The following is a 22,928-nucleotide window of genomic DNA, read 5'->3' on the forward strand; positions in this document are numbered from 1 at the left end:
CAGAATCTGAGCTGGTATAATTGAAACGTCTGCTAGCTCCCGAGACAGTGACGTTAATAATAGACCTTATTAAATATGCCGAACCTTTAGGTGGCTGATGCTCAGAACGGATTGAAAAATAATCCCTTCGGTAGACATTTTTAGAGCTCGCGAGGCTCACCGACGGCAGCCCGGCCGCGCCAGCGATACTATCGCCGAAGACAGATTGGAATTTAAAATGCGTAAGCCTCCCCCAAATTAACCGACTCAAAGGTACATTGAAAAGACCAAAAAATAAATAGATAAAAAATATAAAGAAGACTTTTACAAATGTTCTATTTACGCTAACTAAAATAATATCTAACATGGTTTATTTTGGACATGACTTAGCAACAAACAAAGAGCACGGAAACCAAAGTTTGAGTATTACCTACTTACAACACTCATAGTAAACGCAAAGGTACCCCTATATGAGCCGGGGTAGGTATAGCACACAAAGCACGGTCGGGTTCGAAAATTGTAAGAAGCCGTATGACGGAGGCACGACTCAACCGACGATATTAATCAGACGATATGCAATGCGGGCGCACACGTGCTCAACTTCAAGATTAGAATTTCAGAGCAAGCTCGTAACAATAATTGAGTCTGAGGAACTGCAGTTCGTCGAACAAGTTAAAGGGACGCGGACTTGGAATTTATTTATATTAAACCTGTCAAATAAAATGAATCAATAACATCTCGTGTTCGCAAAACTCTCGTGTAATAGGTAGTGAAGGAAATAGATTTTAACATTTCCAACTACATTTCATACCCTCCAGACTGGGTTTTCTAAATTTGCCAGCTTAAATTGAAACAAAGATAAAGAGTTAAAACTTAATTAGGGCTTACGTACGTGTAGAACGCAGTCGTCAGGAGGTTACCTATGCCTATGTGTATGTGTGTGTGTGTGTGTCTGTGTGAGTTAGTATCGAGTAATGGGATTCTTCTGTAAAGTGACTGTAATCGAAGCAGCCGAAGATCGAATGTCGAGAATAATCCTCTCTACGTCCCTTAAAGGCGTTGTTGTTGGCTACTAAAGATTTATTCAATAACATAACAAGACATAACAAGCAGCAGAACCATGACGCATGATTATGAGTGAGTAATACCTACATACTTATGCATATTAACATTTCACAACAAGTGAATAGATAGGGTTACATGTTTTTCATCACACTTGCTTGACTAAGATCTTATTTCATGCAGGTATACTGAAGGACAAAGGCATATTTTATTCCCGTGGGAATTATGGATTGTAAAAAAAAGATATAATTCTCTAGGGAGTTATAGCTTTTTTTTTATTATGTCAGTAATTCATAAATGAGTTTAAAATTTCAAATACTGACGTTTATACTATAGTTAAAAAATATTCAATTTGATTAATTTAATAGAGATAAAGAATGACAATATGGCGGACGAATGTTTAAAATGTCACCGTATTTAAGAATTATTTGGCAAACTCGAGTCTTTAATGCACTCCCGTCTACGGCTGTCGTGTATCTAAAGACCTCGTTTGCTTAACCCCCTCGTTACACCCCGTAATAAGACTTACAAAAACATATTAATTGTTTGTACTTTTCTAGAAAAATAGAATACTCGTAAAAGCCACTGGAGTCATGAAGCCACTGGAATAATATTTATCTTACAGAGAAATCGCTAACAGGAAATTTCATCCTGACAATGCAATTAGAACAAAGAACATACTCAAAAAAAAAGTGTTTTACTCCTTTGTATTTTTTGTTTTTGTGACTGTAAATATTATTTCATGGATATAAATACGCATCTTAAGAAAAGCTACCACATAAATTGTAAAAATACAAGTAAAGAAAATAAAAAAAACACCCCTACTTACACTCGAAGCATGTAGCGTTTGATACCGTTGGCAACCAAATAATGTGTACAAATCATTAGAAGGCAAATATATGCGAGCAATTCCAACAACTCAATAGCTATTGACGTCTCACTTTGACGATGCGAATGTAGTTTTTCAGTGACAAATTGTCTCGTTAGAGACGTTTGAACAAGTGAAATGTTGCAGACAAGCAAGAAATTGCGTTGAATGCAATCGTCGTATGAATAGTTTATGTACAAGTATGATTACTGTGGGTTTTTTATTCTTGTTTTTTCATATGAACTTCACTTGATAGAAACACGAATCAAACATTTTGCTTTCAGTGCACCTCACTTTATTACAGCCTTATTATTTTGTAAATATATTCCGCAAGGCGGGTTCTCTGATCGTGGGCGCTTTTCGCTACATAAGAGAAAACCCGTATTATCTGCTACGTTCGTAGCGCGTAGCTCGCACTGGCAGTGAATGTGTTTAAGTAGTATGTAATGACAACAATAGAGTTGGGTTTAAGGCCAAATTACGGCTTTCTAGCACTAATGTTCATTGAACTACATTGAAGACAGATAGACGAACGCACAAGGCAAAACTAGAAGAGTTTCTTGTTAACTAGGGTTGAGGTAGTTATGATACAAACAAATCTATTTGTACCAATATCGGGTCAAAAGTCTCAACGGCGCCTATGAGTCGCGACATATGCCTCGTGGAATATCATGAGCAGTGTTCCAAATACGTTAGCTACAAGCATGGGTCCTACAATATCAATCGCGCGCCAGGTTTTCGGGGCACCCGTAGCTTTATGAAGATGGTTCGTAACACCCTTTATTATGTACCTTAAGAGAAAATTGGTAAATTGGGTGAAGTCTCGATACATGGACGAGTACGGGTGGGCGGTAAGGCGCCTCTGAGACGCAACAGATGCCCCGCCCGCCCGCGCAACAGGCGCCGACTCGGGCGGACCGCGCCCGGACTTGTTGAGTGAATCGACCGACCTACTAACGTTAAGACATGGGAACCGGTACTGAACTTGATGTTCCGACTTGGCAAGCTGCTAGCATGGACGGGAATGAAGAAAGGTGTAGAAAAAACACGTTATATCAAGGGTGGTCTAAGCTTGCTTCATTTTCTTTTACTAGAGTAACAAAGCAACATTTCTGACAAAAACAATATCTTCTTCCTTGCGTTGTCCCGGCATTTTGCCACGGCTCATGGGATGCACTTGATAACTAATCCCAAGATTTGGCGTAGGCACTAGTTTTTACGAAAGCGACTGCCATGTGACCTACCAACGCAGAGGGTAAACTAGTCCTTGTTGGGATTAGTCCGGTTTCCTCACGATGTTTTCCTTCACCGAAAAGCGACTGGTAAATATCAAATGATATTTCGTACATAAATTCCGAAAAACTCATTGGTACGAGCCGGGGTTTGAACCCGCGACCTCCGAATTGCGAGTCGCACGCTCTTACCCGCGCTTTTTACAAAAACAATACTGACATTTCTGACAAAAACAATATGATACAACAATATTATAACATGACATTAGTATACTAAGATTACGTAGTAGTAGTCTCTAATAGTTCTGGGCGTTTACTAATATTATAAAGTAGTAAAACTTACGATAAACAATGAAGCTAAACAATCTTCGTTACCAAATATCAAGTTCCGATTGTGATCTTTTATTAGACTGGTATGGTATATTTTCCTCTCCCTAAAAATAGTAAAGTAAATCAGATTACGAAAGTTTTATCGGAGAAACTAATGAATACTAAACATCCACTTTAACTTACCCACGGAGTTTATTACAAGTAAGCCCAGGCTTTGATCGGTACGTAATTTTATTTCGAACCAACATCAATATCGACTAGGCTCTAATATAATTTGTGGTGCAGAGTTGTCGGTAACCTATTTTAAAACCCAATTTACTCTATAACCTAGGAACTGTGTCAACAGTAAACAAAACTAATGCAGCATTCGAACTTCCGTAAAAATCTGTTTCTGATTTGACATGACGCGGAATGCATCTCGCTCGCGCTAATATATGAAATAGAGTTTCAATCTGAAAACATTAAAATTACTTAATTTTTTTTATAGAAATCTTGAATTGACCGGTTTCTAAACGCTACGAGCCCTTGTGACACAGTAACCCGAGGGTGATAGGTCCGATCGATGCGCTCTGTCGTGAACATGAGCCCAAAACGGAATGCAGTTATCACGGCGATACGACTTTCGCGGCGACTTTTTAAGTTAAATAAAGTAGCAATGAGTTATGACTTTTGTTTGAACAAATGTTAAATCAACTTACCAAGTTGCGTTGTACAGTCAGCATCAATAGTAGCGGATCAAATAACGCGCCAAAATTATCTGATATTCCGGATAACTTTTCCAAATATAGATAATATATCTTTAAAATTTACGTTCTAAAGTATATCATTTACAGTCTTAATTGTTCTACATACAGAAATATCACTTTTTGCTAAGCTCTTACAAAATGATACTTTAAAAGAGCTGTTTAATCCACTACTTTTGATGCTGACTGTAATACAAAGTGTAGAAAATCTCTACACTATACACAACATTTAGCAATTCTTAAATATATAATAAATTTTAGCTTTAATATTTAAAAGCGTATTTTAAAAGTCACAACACAATATTACAAAGTAATAAAGTTCAGCAACAGTTCAAGTTTTACGTTTCAACGCTCATACATCCCGTCGCAGTCGGGGTATCAAAGGTTTTGCATCGAGAAACGTTTAAGCGAACTTATGCAGAGGCGAAAGGGCGCAAAGATATAATTCAAATTGCTTACCGAGAGCACAGGCCAATCGAACACCAGTGTAAATGAACTCTCCGATTACGCGTTGCTATTATAGCTTTCGGGGTAACAGATACACTGAGATTTTTATATGTCCGTGCTTAGTAAGCGTTTGGAGCAACAGTTCAAGAGAGCTGCCAGAGAGGAGAGTGTGGCGGGACAAGTCGACACGTCACTCGTTCCGACTGTTTGCTCCATGCATTGCTATGTCGAGTACTCGTAAGCGTTTCTAGATGAATTGTTGTTAAGCTACGTGAATGAACAACGTCGGATGGTGGATGTCTTCACAGTGACATGCGACGTCGTTTAACAAAAGACGTTGCAAAATGATAAGGATACAAGCACTTACCGACTAGCGCTAAAATGACTGTTAGCAGAGGTGCGGCTGGGAAGGATACGGTCACATTAAACTCAAGCATCTGGAGGAGATCCACTGAAACAAAAATAAGATGTTAGAATATGAAAATAAAAAACTAAACACATTCTGTAGGTACGAGTATGGTTGTCTTTCATTGTATTTTGTGTGGTGGTCTAAAATGATTTATGTCGAAGAACAAATGTGCGAAATCTTTCCATATTATTGTAGTATACATCATCAACTTTTTTTTTCTATAACCAACTAAGTATAAAATTAAAGTAGGTAATCATTTGAACTGTACCCGAGAACAAACAATATCCCAACACTTCCTTCTCCGCGCAGTGCAAGCTGCATCTCACGTAAAATTGAATTAGAGTGCGATATAAAAGTAATAAGATGGTAAAAATGTTGCAAAATAATATCGCAGGTAGCCGCAACATAGATTTCATTTAAAGTAAGTGTAACGACGGCTACGGTATGCGCAGAGACCATAAGCCGAGCTATACTGTCGTGCTATGCATTTCCGTCCTATATGCGTTTGAAAACTCGTGCGATTGTGTAACTTCTTCCCTGGGAACAAGGAATAGAGTTGAACGTGTCTCCAAAAGCGAATAGGTTTGTGTATGGCTTGTGACAATATAGCGGCCCCCGGAGGTGCGCGCGCGACGCCACACACTTTAACGCGATCAAACGACGGCCGTATGAATTTTTCATGCCGCACGAGAAGTAATGGTGTCGCCGGAGACGTCGGATCATTCTTTACGATCCGACAGCGTACGTTAAAAATATATCGTCTATCCGTTCGTACCTGTTCCGTTGCCTGCTTTACCAAGTAATACAGTTAAACTCGGATGTTTCGAAAGTGTTTTAAATCCACTTTCACGTTTCAGCCCTACGCTTCGCTCCACATTAAAGGATTATGTTATGTGCAGAAAGATTAAAAATTGAAAGCGCTAATGACAGAACAGTGGGAAAGTGAAATATATCGGTATACTTATAATAAAGCAACAAGTGGTGTAAAAAAATATATTTGTTTTAAATTATTTATCTACATACATATCACAAACCCTCTATGATGCCTTCAAAATCCGTAAATAACGGCCAACATTACGATAAACTATTTTGTTACAACAAATTTCTTATCTGTGATGATGTTGTAATTGCTTCATAACTACACCAAAAAACTACAAAACTACATCAAAATCGATTTGATTATGACTTCAAATTTGAAACATCTCTGAAAAAAGCCATTCCATTTAACCTCTATTCTAATATCAGTCGAGATGCCTTTTTGTTCGAAATGAAATGTCAATTGCATACAATTTTGACATATCTCGCATGTTAGTTTGTATCGAATGATACGGAAATAGTCCCCCGACTCTAGTTTGTCTCTGAATTTAAAAAAAAAACTACGAATGCGTGACATGCGTGAAAAAAGTAATATTTTAATTAGTTTTAAGTATAAAATGAAAATGTTTTGTTGTTTTTAAAGTAACTATAGCAAAAGTTTCGTGTAAAATGAGCGATAAAAATATTTCAGTGACGCCACCACATATCCGCGAGTTCCGCCAGGAGAGCAACGATGCCCTGCAATTTGGGTTAGTGAATATAAAAGTTTGTAATATGTGTGTAGATAAAATAGTGTATGTAGTACATAATTAGGGCATTAAAACACTCGTTTGATCCTATTAAGAAACTCACTTCATTCGTTTCTTAAACCCACACTCGTGTATTTTAATGCCTTTTATTATGTAGCAGTCTCATAAACTACTATTATGTATTTTGTTGCCATTTCATTATGAAATTACTCATATTGGAAATGCACCTACACTATTACAATAGTAGGTACTCTATAGCTATGGAAAACTTTTTATTTTATTTGATTAATTAATGTCATGTCATTGCTTCGCTAACCGTTTATATAATATATACTTACTTCATTATAATTATAATTAACGAACTAAATTATTATTTAATAAGTCATTAACACTTGCATACAAATATAATAAAATGCCCAAAACACCTACTTTTATAATTATTATTTTATTAGGTTAAGACCTTAACTGTGTTTGTTACCTGTGTTCCACAAATACTTTCTTACTTACGATTATTTGAGTAGTAGATTAGATATACATTTACTGCCCTTAATTCATAAATAGTATTAAATAGTGATGCGTCGCAGACCTCAAAATACCTAACTAAATGTCCCTCACATTTACGACTAAGTACAACTCTGAAAAGTCCAGTAAGCCCATCAACTAAATAGGATTTATCCCAAAGTGATGCTCCATTTTCGGGAGTTTTTTCAACGTTCAGATCCGTAATAAGATAAAGGATTTGCTCTGTCTGTTCGTTAGCATAGTTCGCGTGTGCTCAGTCAGTTTGGCGGAGCTTTGCGGCCGCTTGTTTACTCTAGATGGGATAATCCTGATACGGTTTCCCGGTCGTAGGTGCTGCCTGTCGCCGGATCTTTTGATGCCGCCTAACTCGCCTAAGAGATCAAGGCAGAAGGCAAAATTTATATTGGATAAAATTCTAGTGAAAATATTTAAGTGGCAGGATAGTGGTGTAAAGATATAATTTTATTAACGTAGTCACTGCTAAAGCTAGACTGTAAAGGCTTTATTAGGTTGAGAAAATAACTATGTCATCACTCTCTTGGCCTTTGAAACATTACTTACTGTCAGCAGTGTCAGCTAATACGCATTTTTTGGCCGTTCCTCTCTGTTAGTAAAGCGAGAGGGTGCTTTACTAACAGAGAAGAACGGCCAAGAAGTATTTGTGATTGACAAACATTTAAATACTTATTGCTCTTACGAAACCAAATAACCAGACCGAAATGAAGAAATGGAACAAGTTCCCCACATGATTTCTAAATGATCATTTCGTAGACATGTCCCGTCTACGCACTAGAGGCTTTCACGCTTGTCTGAATGTGTCGCCGCTGATGTAAACCAAAATGCGTTCGCAGTGTTGATGATAAAAATAAACACACTATTTCGGGCTAGTGTGTTTTATTTTAATGGAAAAAATATTAGCTCTACTCTAGTTTTTGGTAAATGAAATCAAAGTAAAGATATATCATAAACTCCACCGCAAAGGCCTAGTTTCCTCTTTTGGATTCTTAGTTCACTTGAATAACAAGTTTTAATTATTTTTTTCAAATTATATGCAAATCGGTTTATAATATTTTTTGTCAACTTCGGGTTTTATTTGTCACATTTTTTTATTTTTTTTACTGAAATATGTTGAGCATTTTACCACAATCTCACCTCATGGTAAGTGCCGATGCAGTCTTCGTAGGATAGAGCATGCTCACTTAAAAGACGTCAATTCACTCTCGATTTAACATTGTGCAAAGTAATAAACATTGTGCTGTGTGTTATTTAAGATTTAATCAGAGATCATTTTATTATAAATAACACTTTATTATTATGCATTGTGTATTCAGTTTTATGGAGTATTAAATAACTAGTTCCTTTAGTGTTTCCTGGAAAATTGTATTTAGCGTAAACAAAATTAATGCTAAGATAAATTAAGAGAGCGTCGGTGGCTAACATTTTTAATATACAAGAAACGAGTCAAAGCTCCGCCTTCGGCCTGCGTGCGGGTTTTTTCCTTGCTGTCAGAACAGATTTGTTATTGCAGATAAGCTTTAATATTTTCAGAGAAAATTGTAAATCGCATCGTCGAACGCAGTGTACTCATTCATCATGTGAAATTAATTTTGCTCTCGCTACCTATCCCGTTCCCGTTTCGTTCCGTTTTGTGGATATCTGCAGCCCGGATTTATATTACCGTGAAGTATTGATAGCAGAGAGCGTTGTCGATATTAAAAGTCATGAAATACTACCACTGAACACATTTTTTATTGGGTTCTTAAGTAAGATCAAGTTTGTGATAGTAGATTGCGAATTCTGGAGATTGAATTAACCGAAAAACTACAAAACTAAAAAGAACGAGAATGTGAAAATCTAAAGCTGAATGCTGATTTTAGAAATTACTTATTATAGTTATCAATTTGATTATCGCCCGCGTCACAAACGATTTTTTCTTCACAATTGCAAACAAATAAGCTAGTAATATTTCAGTTGACCATTTATTAAGAGCCCGAGCTTTTGAGGCAGTAGCTCAGTACGCAGCCTGTTTTTTTTTTTCAATAATCAGGGTATAAGTTTAGTCACCTGCAATAATTTACTATGTGAATATAGAGGTCATATTGAGCAACCCCGAAATCATGGAAAATAATTTGGCTGTTTCATACATTTTGGCTGTTCTGACGTTGTCATTTTCTATGGAAGAGTCAAATTTAGCAGGTGACTAAATTTACGAGGGTGGTTTGATAAGTCAGTGACTTTTTGCAAAAGATTTTGACAGTGTATTACTGATCACATTTAGAGACTAAAATGTCATATAAACTTTTCTGGATTTCGCCTAGTTTCAGAGTTAATACCAATGTAAAAAAAAAATCTTCTTATCGTAACTTAGTGCAAAACGCCTTTTTGATCGCGATGATGCCATTATGGGGCGTAGTCTAAATATCCTTATTGATAGATGTTAAAAAGTGACATGTAATCTTTGCAAGAACTAGTTTCACCAAAAAAAAAATATCGTAAAAAAATATTTTCAGTGCCAGTTTTACCATAACATTAAGTTTTACCATAAAATACGTTTAAAATTTGGAAAAAAAAAAAAACAAAAAATTTTATTTTGGCGAAATTTATTGAAACTCATATAACATTTTTTCCTTCTTTTGGCCTCAGAAGTACGTGGTTAAAATCTGTCGGGTTCCTCGTGAGCACCGTGTATAAAGAACCCCTTGGCTGTCCCAAAAAACAGTGGCCATTACCTTTCCTGCCGAATTAACGGTTTTCGCTTTCTTTGGGGCCCATTCGTTAGCAGAAGCCCACTGTTTTGACTGATTTTTCGTCTCTGGCGTATAATGGTGGATCCACGTTTCACCTACCGTCACAAATCGACGTAAAAATTCATTACGATTACGCTTGAATTTGGCTAAGCATTGCTCGGAAGTTGTTTCACGAAGTCGTTTTAGATCGGATGTCAGCAAACGCGGCACCCATCTTGCGGAAAGCTTTTTCATATTCAAAATATTATGCAAGATATGAAAAACTCATTCAGATGAAATGTGTACAGTCTCAGCTATCTCACGAATCTTCACTCCACGGTCATCCAAAACAATATCGTGAACTTTATTCACGACATCATCAGTGGTCACTTCAATCGGCCTTCCAGAGCGTTCTGCGTCATTGGTAGTGGTTCGTCCAGAACTTGGGACTAATAATATTGCGGAAGGAGTATCGGTAAAACACAACTAGGATTCCATCATCCACCAATTTCCTAGTATTTACGCGTGACACACAGCCATTGACAGGTATCTCTATGCCCTCGTCCACCAATTTGCCGTCAGTCGGATCGACATGTCATTTGAGTAAATTGGTGGAAGAAATATATAAAATATGGCGACATGAGTGGTCAAGTGTTATAAGAATTATACAGATCAGACGAAAAAAGAGATGAGATAACTTTTCATAGGTAAGTTTATCAATGTTATCGTACGTAAAATCAAGATATTTCAATTTCAATTTCTGCGGAACAGAAGTATGACCAGTAGGTTGAATAGGATAATTTCCCGAAAGTAAGGTAATTGATGCCCTTCTTATTAAATCGTTATGTACTTATAAGATATTATTTAGGTAAATGGATAAATTATTGATTGCGATATTCAAAATAAGTCGGTATGGTAATTTCCCGAAAATAATGAGTTTATAGACACTTTTATGACTAATATTTGATAGTAAACCTTTGTTTGTTATGTATATTTTATTTTTGTTCAAAATCAGATGTCTCTAATGTCTTTTAACAATTGATTTCATCTAATAATAAATATTATGATTTTATAAGTGTTTGCACGCGGTGCATGTAATTGAGTCCGTAGATATGGTGCGCGTGTGTTAAGACTTATAAAAGCATATACCTATACGTATATATTTGTATTTTAGTCTATATTGGTTTAAAAAATATTTCAGAATTATTTAGAAATAATCGATATTTATCAATTTTCGATCATAATTTATCATATTTTCCGATCTGCAACATATTTTTTGTTTAAAACTTATGGTTTAAAGATATGTTTCAAATTAAATGTATAAATTAAAAAAAAAAACGAACTGATATCATTCCGATGCTAAATATTATTATTTTAAATAATGTTTGCACAAAGTAATTATGCAATATTACGCATTTTCAAGACCTATTACATCAGGTACATATTTATTGTCAAACATAAAACAGTGCAATTTTTTTTATTTTAAAAATAATTATTACATTAGGGAGAATATGTTTTACATGGTATCACTCGTCTACGCGCACACTCAAACCATCCGCCATTCCAGTGTCACAGTTTGTCATAAGGCAAATTACCTCTGATAAAATCTTTACTCTATGGTCCAGAACGAAATTCTGTAAACCACTTATGTACTATTCCATGAGAAGGAGCAGATTCCTCATAATATTTTTTTAAACAGTTTTCAGTCACTTTAATAGTTTTTCCACGTAAAAAGTAATGTTTAATTAACACACGAAATTCGCTTTTCTCCATTTTCCAACAATTTGACATATGCCTCAACAACTGCCAGCTACCAAGGAGTACAGAATTGTAATTAAAAAGTTTATATGTTAAAATGATTTTTGTTTTACATAAAGTCACTGACTCCTCAAACCGCCCTCGTTCAGCCTGTATTTAAGTTTAATACGAAAGATACTAAATTTTTAAACCTACTGCAAAGACGCACGAAAAGTGGGCTTCATGATAAAGTCATGCTTGAAGCCCAGTATAACTTTGTTGTCGACTGAGAGCGCATTGAATATCGTATAAAATTCTAACAGGAAAATCTCTCGGGTTAAAATTGTATAAACGCCCGACATATATTTTGAAACTGCCAGCATTTCTAAAATACACATCGAAACCGAATGGATGTTATCTCAAAATATAGGCATAGAGTATCGCAATACAGCGCGGGAACGCTGCCTGCATGATGGGCACCTTGCCGAGGAGTCGAGGCTTAGAAGGTAGGTTTTAGGGATTTTTAAATTGTTTAGTTAGGTTTAGTTTTAGTTGTCTTATTTTATAAGTATCTTACTAATTGTATGTTACTTTTAATTTGTATTTCTAGTCTAGAATGATTCTATAATAAAAAAAGATAAATCGTAAATTAATGAAATATACAGAAATTGACACAGAGTAGGATTTTTTTTATAAATTACAGGCATAGAGTTATATTTTCAAACAATAATATAATTAATAAAATAACGTTTTCTTTCACTGCGTGATCTTCAAAGAACCGTTCAGTATTGATAACGTAGAAGCTCTGTAAATTTAAATGCAAATTATTCACTTCAAGATCTTTGGGTGAGAGTTTGGGCGACGGCGAATGTAGATCTTTTGAGAAGCTACTTATTAGCAACAACGATACTCGAGGCACTGCGCTGAACAATAGGGTGAGCAGGTAATTGGCATTAAACCCTGCTTGAACCGGTTGTTAGTCCAGCCAAGAGGTTAGCGGGCATCGAGCCAACCTTCATAAAGCATCGTCCTTTCTGTAAGTCCCCAGTATAACCAGACCCTGAATTTAGGCCTTGATCGCCACTTGACGCAGCTGGTAGCTGCAGTTCAAAAAGTCAGTTTATTATAAATTAATAAATATTTTGGGGACAATCTTAAGGTCTATACCTATCCCCAAACTAAACAAAGCTATTTTCAACTACTGCTGCTATTTCTATAAAGCTACTATGGGTTCTAGGTGACGATATACATACTTATATAGATAAACAAATACATAATTAGATAATATTCGTAACTCAGGAAGAAATATTCGTGGTGTGACTAGACTAGGAGGCCGTTCTCAATGTGATAGACCGCGAGCCAGAAACAGATTTCCATGACCAATCGCCTCCCGTGCGATAACTCGTATAGTGGTTAACGGCTATGTATGATAAACCCTCGTGGACATGCCACTCCGTTGGGGGGTTGAGAAATGGCAGCCAGCGAAACACGTAAAAAAAATTAGTCATCGCCTCCCGTTTGATACTTTGTCAGATGAAAGTAAAAAATCGTCAGCCGATTGTATCGCGGTGAAAAAACCGTCAGCTGGCCCTCACATGAACATATAAAAAATACGCGCCTTACACTTATGTCCGCATAATATTTTTAATTTATGATAGTATCTAAACTATCATCTGATAAAGTATCAGCCGGGAGGCGATGACTGACGATATGTGCTCCTGGCTCGCAGTCTATGATGTACGGTATTATTAGGACTATTAGGAGAACCACCAAACCGTAATCACGGGGTCTTACTTACCTTTACTGGTCCTCAAACGAATTGTTATTGTGAATAACCGCCCTGAGGCACTAGGTACCGCTTGCCCTAATTAACAAGAAACACGAGAAACGAGAAGAAAAATGAGCTGTCTCTGAGATATCGACTTCGTGAAGCGCTACCCTCTTTAAGTGGGTTTGGACCGTCTTAAATGAAACACAATATCGTGAAGTGAATTGCAGAGGTATGATGAAATCAAAATTCTTTTTTGTTAATCTTGCCTTGTCTTACCTACCTATAGGTATGTCTACGTATATAAATATTTATTTATGAACGTAGACATCGAAATTCGAAGATCGTCTATCTCTGTCATAAAGACCAATCCATTACAACTCTTAGTTCAGTTTTTAAATGCTTGAAATGTAAATAAATAATCCTCCTTCGGCTATTAGGTCGAAACGTCATTAATTTTTCAGAGTTCAACACGCATGTTTGTGATGATTTTAATATTTACAAATACACGGTTTAGAGAAAAAATAGAAGCCAATTCAATAAACAAATCGTTGGTTTCAAACGAACATGTTAAGGGAACTAAGACAATAAGCTCAAAGGAACAAAGCAATAACACTAGCCCTTGATTGAATTCTTTATTTATTTAAACTGCAACTGCTAGTAATTTCATCGAAAGTTTTCATACAAAGTAAACAAAAAGGCGGAGCTCAATTCCCACTGGTCTATTTGATCTTAAGAATTATATTGAATCAACAGTGAATCAAGAAAATATTAGCAAGATTGACGACCGGTCGTGCCTAGTGGGTATTGACCCTGCATATGAAGCCGATGGTCCCGAGTTCGAATCCCGGTAAGGGCATTTATTCGTGTGATGAACAAAGATATTTATTTGTGCCTGAGTCATGGGTGTTTTCTATGTATATAAGTATGTATCTATGTACGTATGTATATCGTATACATACCGAGTACAAACTTCGCTTAGTTTGGGGCTAGGTCGATTTGTGTAAGATTGTCCCCAATATTTATTTATTATTTATTTAGATTGGCTGCAGTCCATTTGAATGCATTGAATCCAAGAAATGGAACGGTCACCCTGTTCTTGGCAAAAGCCTTTCAATGAACATTCCTTATAATGACCCACTGAAATCTTAATTGGTCCAACTGATAACCCATTCATTTCACTACACCTTACCAAAAAGTACATAATCAAAAAGAAAACTGCCTAATTGACCCAATCGGTTGTAGTGTTTATGCTGTCGGCCTGTTTTCGGCAAAAGCCTGTCAATAAACATCCATGAGTGACCCACTGAAATACTAACTGGTCCAACTAATAAGTCATAACACATAATCCTATCATTTCACTATACCTTCCCAAAAAAATAAAACTACCAAAATTATCTAATTGACCCAATGGGTTTTAGCGTGTATTCATATACATATTTAGAGCAAGTAAGCTTTAGAATCTGTTTACTGTGAACGGGGCTGTTTTTTGTATGAAAACGGCCGCGAAGCAAAGAACGTCAAGTTTTATTGATGTCGGCACATCATTATTATCTCCTTATTTTCTACTTCGCTCCGATACCTTCTAATACCTCGCTGCTTTGGAAAATTGCGCTCCATTTGAGAACGAAATAATTGAACAAATTACGCCGTAAATCGCCTTATGGAAAGAAAATATTGCAAATTAGATACTTAAAGGATTTATAAAGCCACGTAGTCTAAAATGATAAAGTAAACATCAAGGATCTTTTCGATGAATATTCTTTTTATAGTAACAAATTGGAGAAACTAAATGGCTTATGTGAGAGGACGGCAAGCAGCAGTATCCCGGCCGCATCTTTCTAGTTTCCCAATAATTAGGTAAGGTCAATACGGGTTAGTGTGGCATAGGGTCAAGTGTGACATAGAAGTAAGTGTGGCTGGCCTTCACATTGGGTCCTTTTTACTTAATGATTAGTGTTTATTGCGATTTCATACATTTGCTACTTACTACTCGCGTTTAGTGGTACAAGTCAATTCACACGATCTGGCACGAATGGAACGAATGAGTGAATGAAAATATCCGTGTATGACAATAACCAATAAGATCGCGGCTCTGAGTCTATACCGATACAAATGTCACTCATAAATTAAAAGTTTCGTTCATTACGTTCGTGCCAGCTTTCCTGAAACACTAATTAATGTGCAAAGAGGCCCAATGTAAAGGCAGCATCACTTATCCATATTGAACAGATAATCAGATTTTTTTCTGACAAAACCTTTTACATTCCCAAATTGAATGTCATATTGATCATAAATACTATACATATGTAAATATCTAATATATTGTAATAAATATATTTTTATGATTGTTATAATGTGACGTATATGTACTCGGGTACTGGTCATTGTGTTTATAAGTGTTGCTTTATTATACCTATGTTTCATTGACTTGTCAAACTTATTATATATATATATATATAAACATAATTTTTTGACATTCTACAAACGGATAACCTTTAACCGATTGAGATGTTATAAGAGGGTATGTCCGTGTTTGATTTATTACCTACATATGAACTCAAAACGATATACGCATGAAATGTCACAACAGTGTTTTTCCGATTCTCGATATCTCATGGGTAAAAATAAGTCTTGTTTATTTCGAACGAATTTCTTATAAGTTATACTAAAATACGATAATTAGCGAGTCAAGTTAGGGGCTTATTTCTCAAATAACATCGACTATTAACATAATTATTTGCACACTTTATTTAGCTACTTAAAGGTATTTTCGCAGTAAAATAATTGGGGATTAAAACTCGGCGATCCCAAGATAGAAAATGTCTTGAATAAAATAAAAACGAATTTTTTATTCTATCCATTAGCGACAGGATAATAATTCTCAAGCTTCTTACAATCGAAAACATCCGTGTTAAATTCCAAATGGATTGTAAAAACAGATAGGTCAGCAAAAAATACCTCAGGGCTCCCCTATAACTCTTAATTATCTCCTTAAGATCGCAGAGTTAATTCCGATATTTAATTATGCAAATGTTAAAGCCTTTTTTCCGGGATGGATCCTTCTATAAAACCCTTTTCGGTTAATTAAGGTAAGTGAACAGAATAGGCTTATTATTTTTTTAGAAGTCTGTCGGAATTGTACTGTTCATGATACCTTATGTTAATACCGTAATCATAATAAGAAAGTTAATGAAGACAAACCCAAGACTTGCGTTTCTATAAAACTATTTTATTACTAACGGTAATTCTTTCAGCATAGGGCATTTTAAGTCATAAAATTAATAATTAGGGCGACAAAAGGCTCCCATATTAAATCAATTCTTTACCGAAACTAATTAACTCAAATTAAGTCGGCTAATTGACTGCAATATAGCCGCTAGTATCAGCATTGGCAATAATAAGCGAAAATGAATTCGTCATAACATCAAGCGAGCCACAACGCAGTTGTGGTCTGTTTGACACATTCCGCGCAGTGCGGTTCTTTTGTGGATGCGCCTAGTGTGACTGTAGCGTATAATACGCGTTCATAAAATAAATTCGGAAGTTTGTCGCCTCTTGATATATGAATTTCTGTGGATGCGAGCACAGCTTATACAAACCAGAGGGACAACTTTCACAGGATTTAATGTTAGGCATAAATTGAATAATGTCCGCGCATGGTTGTCTGTTTATCTAATAGAACCCAATGTGACACTTCAGAGTTTCTTTACTTATATCTATTATAAAGTCGTATAAATATATTTTTATAAAGTACCAATAGCAGTAGTAATATGCCATCTACAAGTGTGCGTAACCCCGGCGATATAACGCTTCACATCAAAAAAAAGAAGCCAATACCACTAAAGACAGATAATGGTTATGCAATGTACAACATTCATCATTTAAAGGGTATTAGCCGCAATTAAATCGCAAAGCCCTCCCGGTTCCAACAATATTGATCATGATGACTAACAAGTACTGCATTCATTATCCCGACCGCGACAGTATTGGATTTCCACTCTCGTCTGTTATGAGCATATCGTGTTTATTATCGGTGGCAAAATGCACATATCGCTGGACATATCGGTGCACGTATCGCTGTTGGTTGTGTTGTGAGACTGTAGGCCTACCATTTAACTGTAAAGTAAAAGTAGTTTAGTTTTTGGACTGAATCTAGATTAATTATTTTGTTTTAGGTACTTACATACCATAATGCAAATTAGTCGCACCAAATAAAGGTGGACTGTCAAAGAAAACTTTGTAGCCACAGTTTATGTTTACTTTGTTTACAGATATGTGTTTAATTTGTAAAATATATAAAAAATGGCGCCACTTTTTGATATATACTTCAGCACTATATATTACGATTAGCGATGATAAATATATCACACAAGTTATAATTATTCACAATAACACATTTTATACAAAAACTGTTACACGGTTGTAATTTTAGATTATTACATGTGTCTAACATGTAAATTTAATTTAATTTAATTTAATTTAATTTATTTATTTGGGAAACATACAGCACATAATAATACAATAAGGTACAAGATAAAGTTAGAACATAAGCCAAAACAGTTTCCACTTACAGCTAATACAAAATTCCTTTGCTCCGAAAAAAAGTACAATATTTGGGTATTTTTAATTTAAAGTTGAATTTAACAGTAACTTTCAGTAAATAAGATAATACACGAGCACGATTAACAATTATAACAAGCATACTTTGGAATTTTGAAAATAACAAGCACAATTTTTATTTAGACTTTGAAATTTCAAATAATAGGTACAATTACAATACAAGACAAGCTTACAATTTTATTAAGAGCTACGAAGTAGATAACGGAATTACCATTTTTTTGTTTTGATTTGTTTTGTTTTTTTATTTTATTTTGTTTGTTTGATGACAGAAACAAATTTATTACACTTATGCTGGAACAAATCAATGTGTGAATATTTCTTGTTGTAAATATTGCATGATCTTGCTAAAAATTTTGAGTGAAAATCCCGGGCGCCGGTTTTACTTTTTAATTTTTATTTTTAGTTTTTAGATAGTTCCATTCAGACAGATTTATTTATATATATATATATATATATATATATATAGCATTTTATTTATATAGGTAATAACAAATAAATAATTACTTTATATCGTGTAATAATATTTTTTGTACGTAATAAATGTTTAATGGTGAAATAAAAATATTTTTTTACATCCAAACTCTTTGGTGTGGACGTATATTACGTTCAATGAGGTTGTCTTATATGCTACTCTAAGAAATATGGAGAGAATAATGGAGTGAAAACGTCAAGGTTTGGCTCGCTTCTGATTGGAGTTTCAATCAAAATGGCGGATTGGAGAATTTTGCACTTTTATTTTATTGAAAATATTATTAATCTTAATGTTTATACTGAAAGTGGGCCATTTTTTTTATTATATCTATATTATGTTTCTTTGAAACTACTATTTCCATGATTATTTGTTACTGTCACCATGCCAATTGAACTGTAGTTCACCATAACGTTATACCGCTTCAGCTAAATTACAGCCATCACAGAATCCGCAGTGTCTCACAGTCACCACTCGTAAGCACTATTTTATTCGTAGAATACTGCGCCGATAGCTCCATTACTAAGTTGCACCCCAAATCATTTAACACTACAACAGACTGCCCACGGCTACCGACTATGGTTAGGTTAGGCCTACATACACGATTATTGTACATTATCTTTATTAGATAGAAACAAATAAGCACTCTCTCTTTAAAATTATAGGACACGAAAAAAAGGATATAGCTAGAAAAACATTTATCATCACCATCAGTCGCACAAAAAAAGGGATTCTATGTCGGAAATATTTTAATTAAAGTAAGGTAAATACACTTCTTTGTTAGACATTTTTTTATGTAAAGTAAACGTTATTATTTTTATAACTATGTTAATTAGCACGCAATGATATTGATACGTCGGTATTTTATGATTTGTTACTTTAAAAACATCTCAAGCCATTTCAATTAATTTGCGTACTAACTATGCTTTGCGTTTTGTTTTTGTACTACTAACACTTGGGTAACTTGCTTACGCGATGATAGAGGTGTGTAACAAGGAAGCCGGGAGAAAGTAACATACATATGTACTAGTTAGGGTTCCGTAGCCAAATGGCAAAAAACGGAACCCTTATAGATTCGTCATGTCCGTCTGTCTGTCCGATTATGTCACCGCCACTTTTTTTTATAAACAGTTGTGTTCCGACAAAAATTTAGTTCACGCATGTGAATCTACCTTCAATTATTCCTGTCTTGATTCCATCCCACCCATAACTGGCCACGAGGTTCATCTTGCTCTCGCAAAGATGAAATACGGGAAAGGCCTTTGTGAGGACGGCATGACGACTGAGATACTGAAAATAGGAGAACCTACACTCTTACCACATATCACTAATCTTTTCAACTCTATTTTGAAATCTGAAAATTCCCTGAGAAGTTCTGCCACTCAAACATCATTTTACTACACAAGAAAGGCAATGAATTGGATATCAATAATTATAGACCCATTAGCCTTGTCTCGCACCTCTACAAAACGTTTTTTAAAGTAATTGAACGTCGCATTGCTGGTAAATTAGGTAGCAATCAACCTCCCGAACAGGCCGGGTTCCGACCAGGACTTTCTACCACAGACCACCTATAAACCCTGAACCAGATAATTGAAAAATACCATGCAATCGGCATTCCTCTTTATTTGGCCTTCGTAGATTATAATAAAGCTTTCAACAGTATAACCCATACATCCATATTTGCCGCATTGCTGGACCCAGGCATAGAACCTACATTTATGTTCACCTAATCCGCAACATCTATGCCTCCAGCACCGCCTGTATCAAACTACAGTCTCCCGGACCGTCCTTTAACATAAACAAAAGCGTCAAGTATTCAAGTAGTTTATTTGCTCAAGCAAGGCGATCCCCTGACACCTAAGTTGTTCAATAGTACCCTTGAACAGGTGTTCAGGAAGCTGGCGGCAGGATAGGAGCATAAAGGAATTGACGTCGACTTTAGACAGTTAACAAATCTACGTTTCGCCGACGACATTGTCCTGTTCTCATCTTCAGCTAGGAAGCTCCGCGTCATGCTGCAGGACCTAAGCAGAGCAAGCCTTGAGGTTGGGTTGACAATGAATATGTCAGAGACTAAGCTCATGACCAATAGTGCACCATAGGAGTAGAAGTCGACGGGGGCGAAATAAAATATGTCCATGAGTATATATGTACATATGTATACTTGGGCCAAATAGTCTCCTTCCAGGCGCGGCAAGATAAAGAAGTTGCAAGATGGACCGAGAATGCCTGGAGGAGCTTTTGATCCATAAAGGAGCACATAAAGGGAAACCTCCCTATATCACTAAAAGGAAAACTCATGGACATGTGCATTCTCCCCATCCTCACCTACGGAGCACAGATTTGGTCTTTGACAAATGTTCAAAAAACCAAACTTAAGGTTTGTCAGCGAGCTATGGAGCGTAGTATTCTGAGCGTGAAGTTAACCGATCGCATTAAATATACAATACTACGCTCCAAGACTGAAACTGATGTAGCTGAAACTGCCGCTGAGCTCAAATGGCAGGGCACGTCTGCCGTATGCCGGATGACCTGTCGGAGATGGCGGGACGAACTTGACGCCTCTGACAGAGACTGGTGGGAGACTTCCAAGGATAGGGACACGTGGAAGAATAAGAGGGAGGCCTTTGCCTAATAAATGACACTTAGTTTTATTCTTAAATATTACTACTAACCATTATGGATCTATGTTGTCTATTGAAATAAATAAAATTGAAATCGAAATTTCGATTAATTTTGTATCCAGCATTACGTTTGCGAACGATGCTATTAATAGCTTAAGCTTAGAAACAAATTAAAAGTGGAAAAATTCACTGTAGTGTGGGACTTGAACCCACGACCTCCGGATCCAAACAATGAATTTTTCCACTTTTAATTTGTTTCTAAGCTTAATTTGCGTACTAAGTGATATAAGAGATATAAGATATTTCTTTTCAAATATATTTTGTAATTGAGAGAAGCTTCGTATAAACTTAGCAAGACTGATCTTTCAAAAGATGAAAAATATTATATTCGAAATCGTCAAAGAACGAACGCGGGTCTCGCGTTTGTGTGAAAATACTTTTCAAATCGTAATCTCCTTTCCCTCTTACACCTTTATTTGTAGGACATAGCTGTGGTTGTATTGAAGAATTTTGCACAAAGCTTTAGAGCGCAAAGCATTAATATTATCAATGGTATTAAACGATACAAAGGTGCGCGTGAGAGCTCAATACGATCGGACACAATAACTAATCCGATGAATGTCCAAGACACAACGACCCCGGTTTCGCTGAGGGCCCCAAGCTCTCGATCATAAGTGTTTTATTACCCCGCTCCACATTCCCGTTTTGCATGAGAGTACTACACTGAAAATATTTTCAATAAGCTCTCTCTAATCTCGAGTACCTACTCGACAACAAACAGAGATTAACGAAAAAATCGCAGGAACAGGATTACTCGATATTTTCGGGACCTCTACCCGTTTGTTGGTACGGTTTTTCGCGAATTCTATTTAAGCACGGATGGGTCGCCATAGATACCAACTGAATCCCATTGAAAAGATTTACCTTCCTTCTATATCGTCAGTTGTGAATAGCTTATTCGACAAACGAAGCCAGGATCTGATTTACTAAAGTCATATCAAGTGGATTTTTATAAAGTAGTGTATATTAATTTTACCGATAATATATGTTCTTATTTATTAGAGCTTTATTTAAGAATGTATTAATTACCATTCCTTCTGATGGTATTTTATACGTTGGAAGCCCAGTGCAAATCTTGCTCAATGTGATATTAATGAGTTTAAACCTAAACAATCGCCCTAAAACCTTGCAAGTTGCAACCCACTGCAGTACACGGCTAAGTTTTATTTCAGTTCCCTTCAAATTAAAGTACAGATCGACGCAGGCGACGCGGCACGCATTTCTACAAATCATGCGTTGGGTCAATCATGGGTTTCATTTTATCGTGACAGCGCACATGTCGTCAAGAAAATTATATGAATATCTCAACGCGAGCTAAGAGCGTACTAAATAATGCGAGCTAGCGTCGCGTGATTCCCGGATATCGTAAAGAGCTTATCGATAACAATATAATGACTACATACTGGATTCGGTATTTTCACGCGGACTGCCTTGGTTGCGATTTACAAATGAAGCAATCTCTAATGATTAACACGAATAAGGATTATATTTTTCCACGGAATACTCTATTCTGAAAGCAGAATCAGAACAATCACCGGAAAACACTTATCCGTACCGGTACCGAGCAAATAGGGAAGAAAAAAAATTATCTCTATCTAGCTAATTGTCGACGGATCAAAGTGGGGGGGGGGGGGGGGCGCTAGGTAAATCCGACCCATGATATTTTTATTTTTCAGTACAAGTGGAGGGCGGGTGGGGCGAGCCGCGGGCGCTATTCGCAATTGTTGTTATTACAAAGAGATTGCCGCTGAGCCGGCTCAC

At 36.1% G+C, this 22,928-nt stretch overlaps 1 protein-coding gene across 3 annotated transcripts in view; it reads right to left on the reverse strand.

The window, feature by feature from the left end:
* LOC133527487 (membralin) overlaps positions 1-22,928 on the reverse strand; it is a 134,966-nt gene that overhangs the window by 91,208 nt on the left and 20,830 nt on the right. For 2 of the 3 annotated variants that reach the window (XM_061864512.1, XM_061864511.1), the window contains exon 8: positions 5,029-5,112. The exons of the other annotated variant lie outside the window; for it this stretch is intronic. In XM_061864512.1, the coding sequence (XP_061720496.1) occupies positions 5,029-5,112 (84 nt within the window). The remainder of the gene's footprint in view (positions 1-5,028; positions 5,113-22,928) is intronic. 3 annotated transcript variants of the gene reach the window in all.

This window comes from Cydia pomonella, chromosome 18, assembly GCF_033807575.1.
Source record: "Cydia pomonella isolate Wapato2018A chromosome 18, ilCydPomo1, whole genome shotgun sequence".
Lineage (NCBI taxonomy): Eukaryota > Metazoa > Arthropoda > Insecta > Lepidoptera > Tortricidae > Cydia > Cydia pomonella.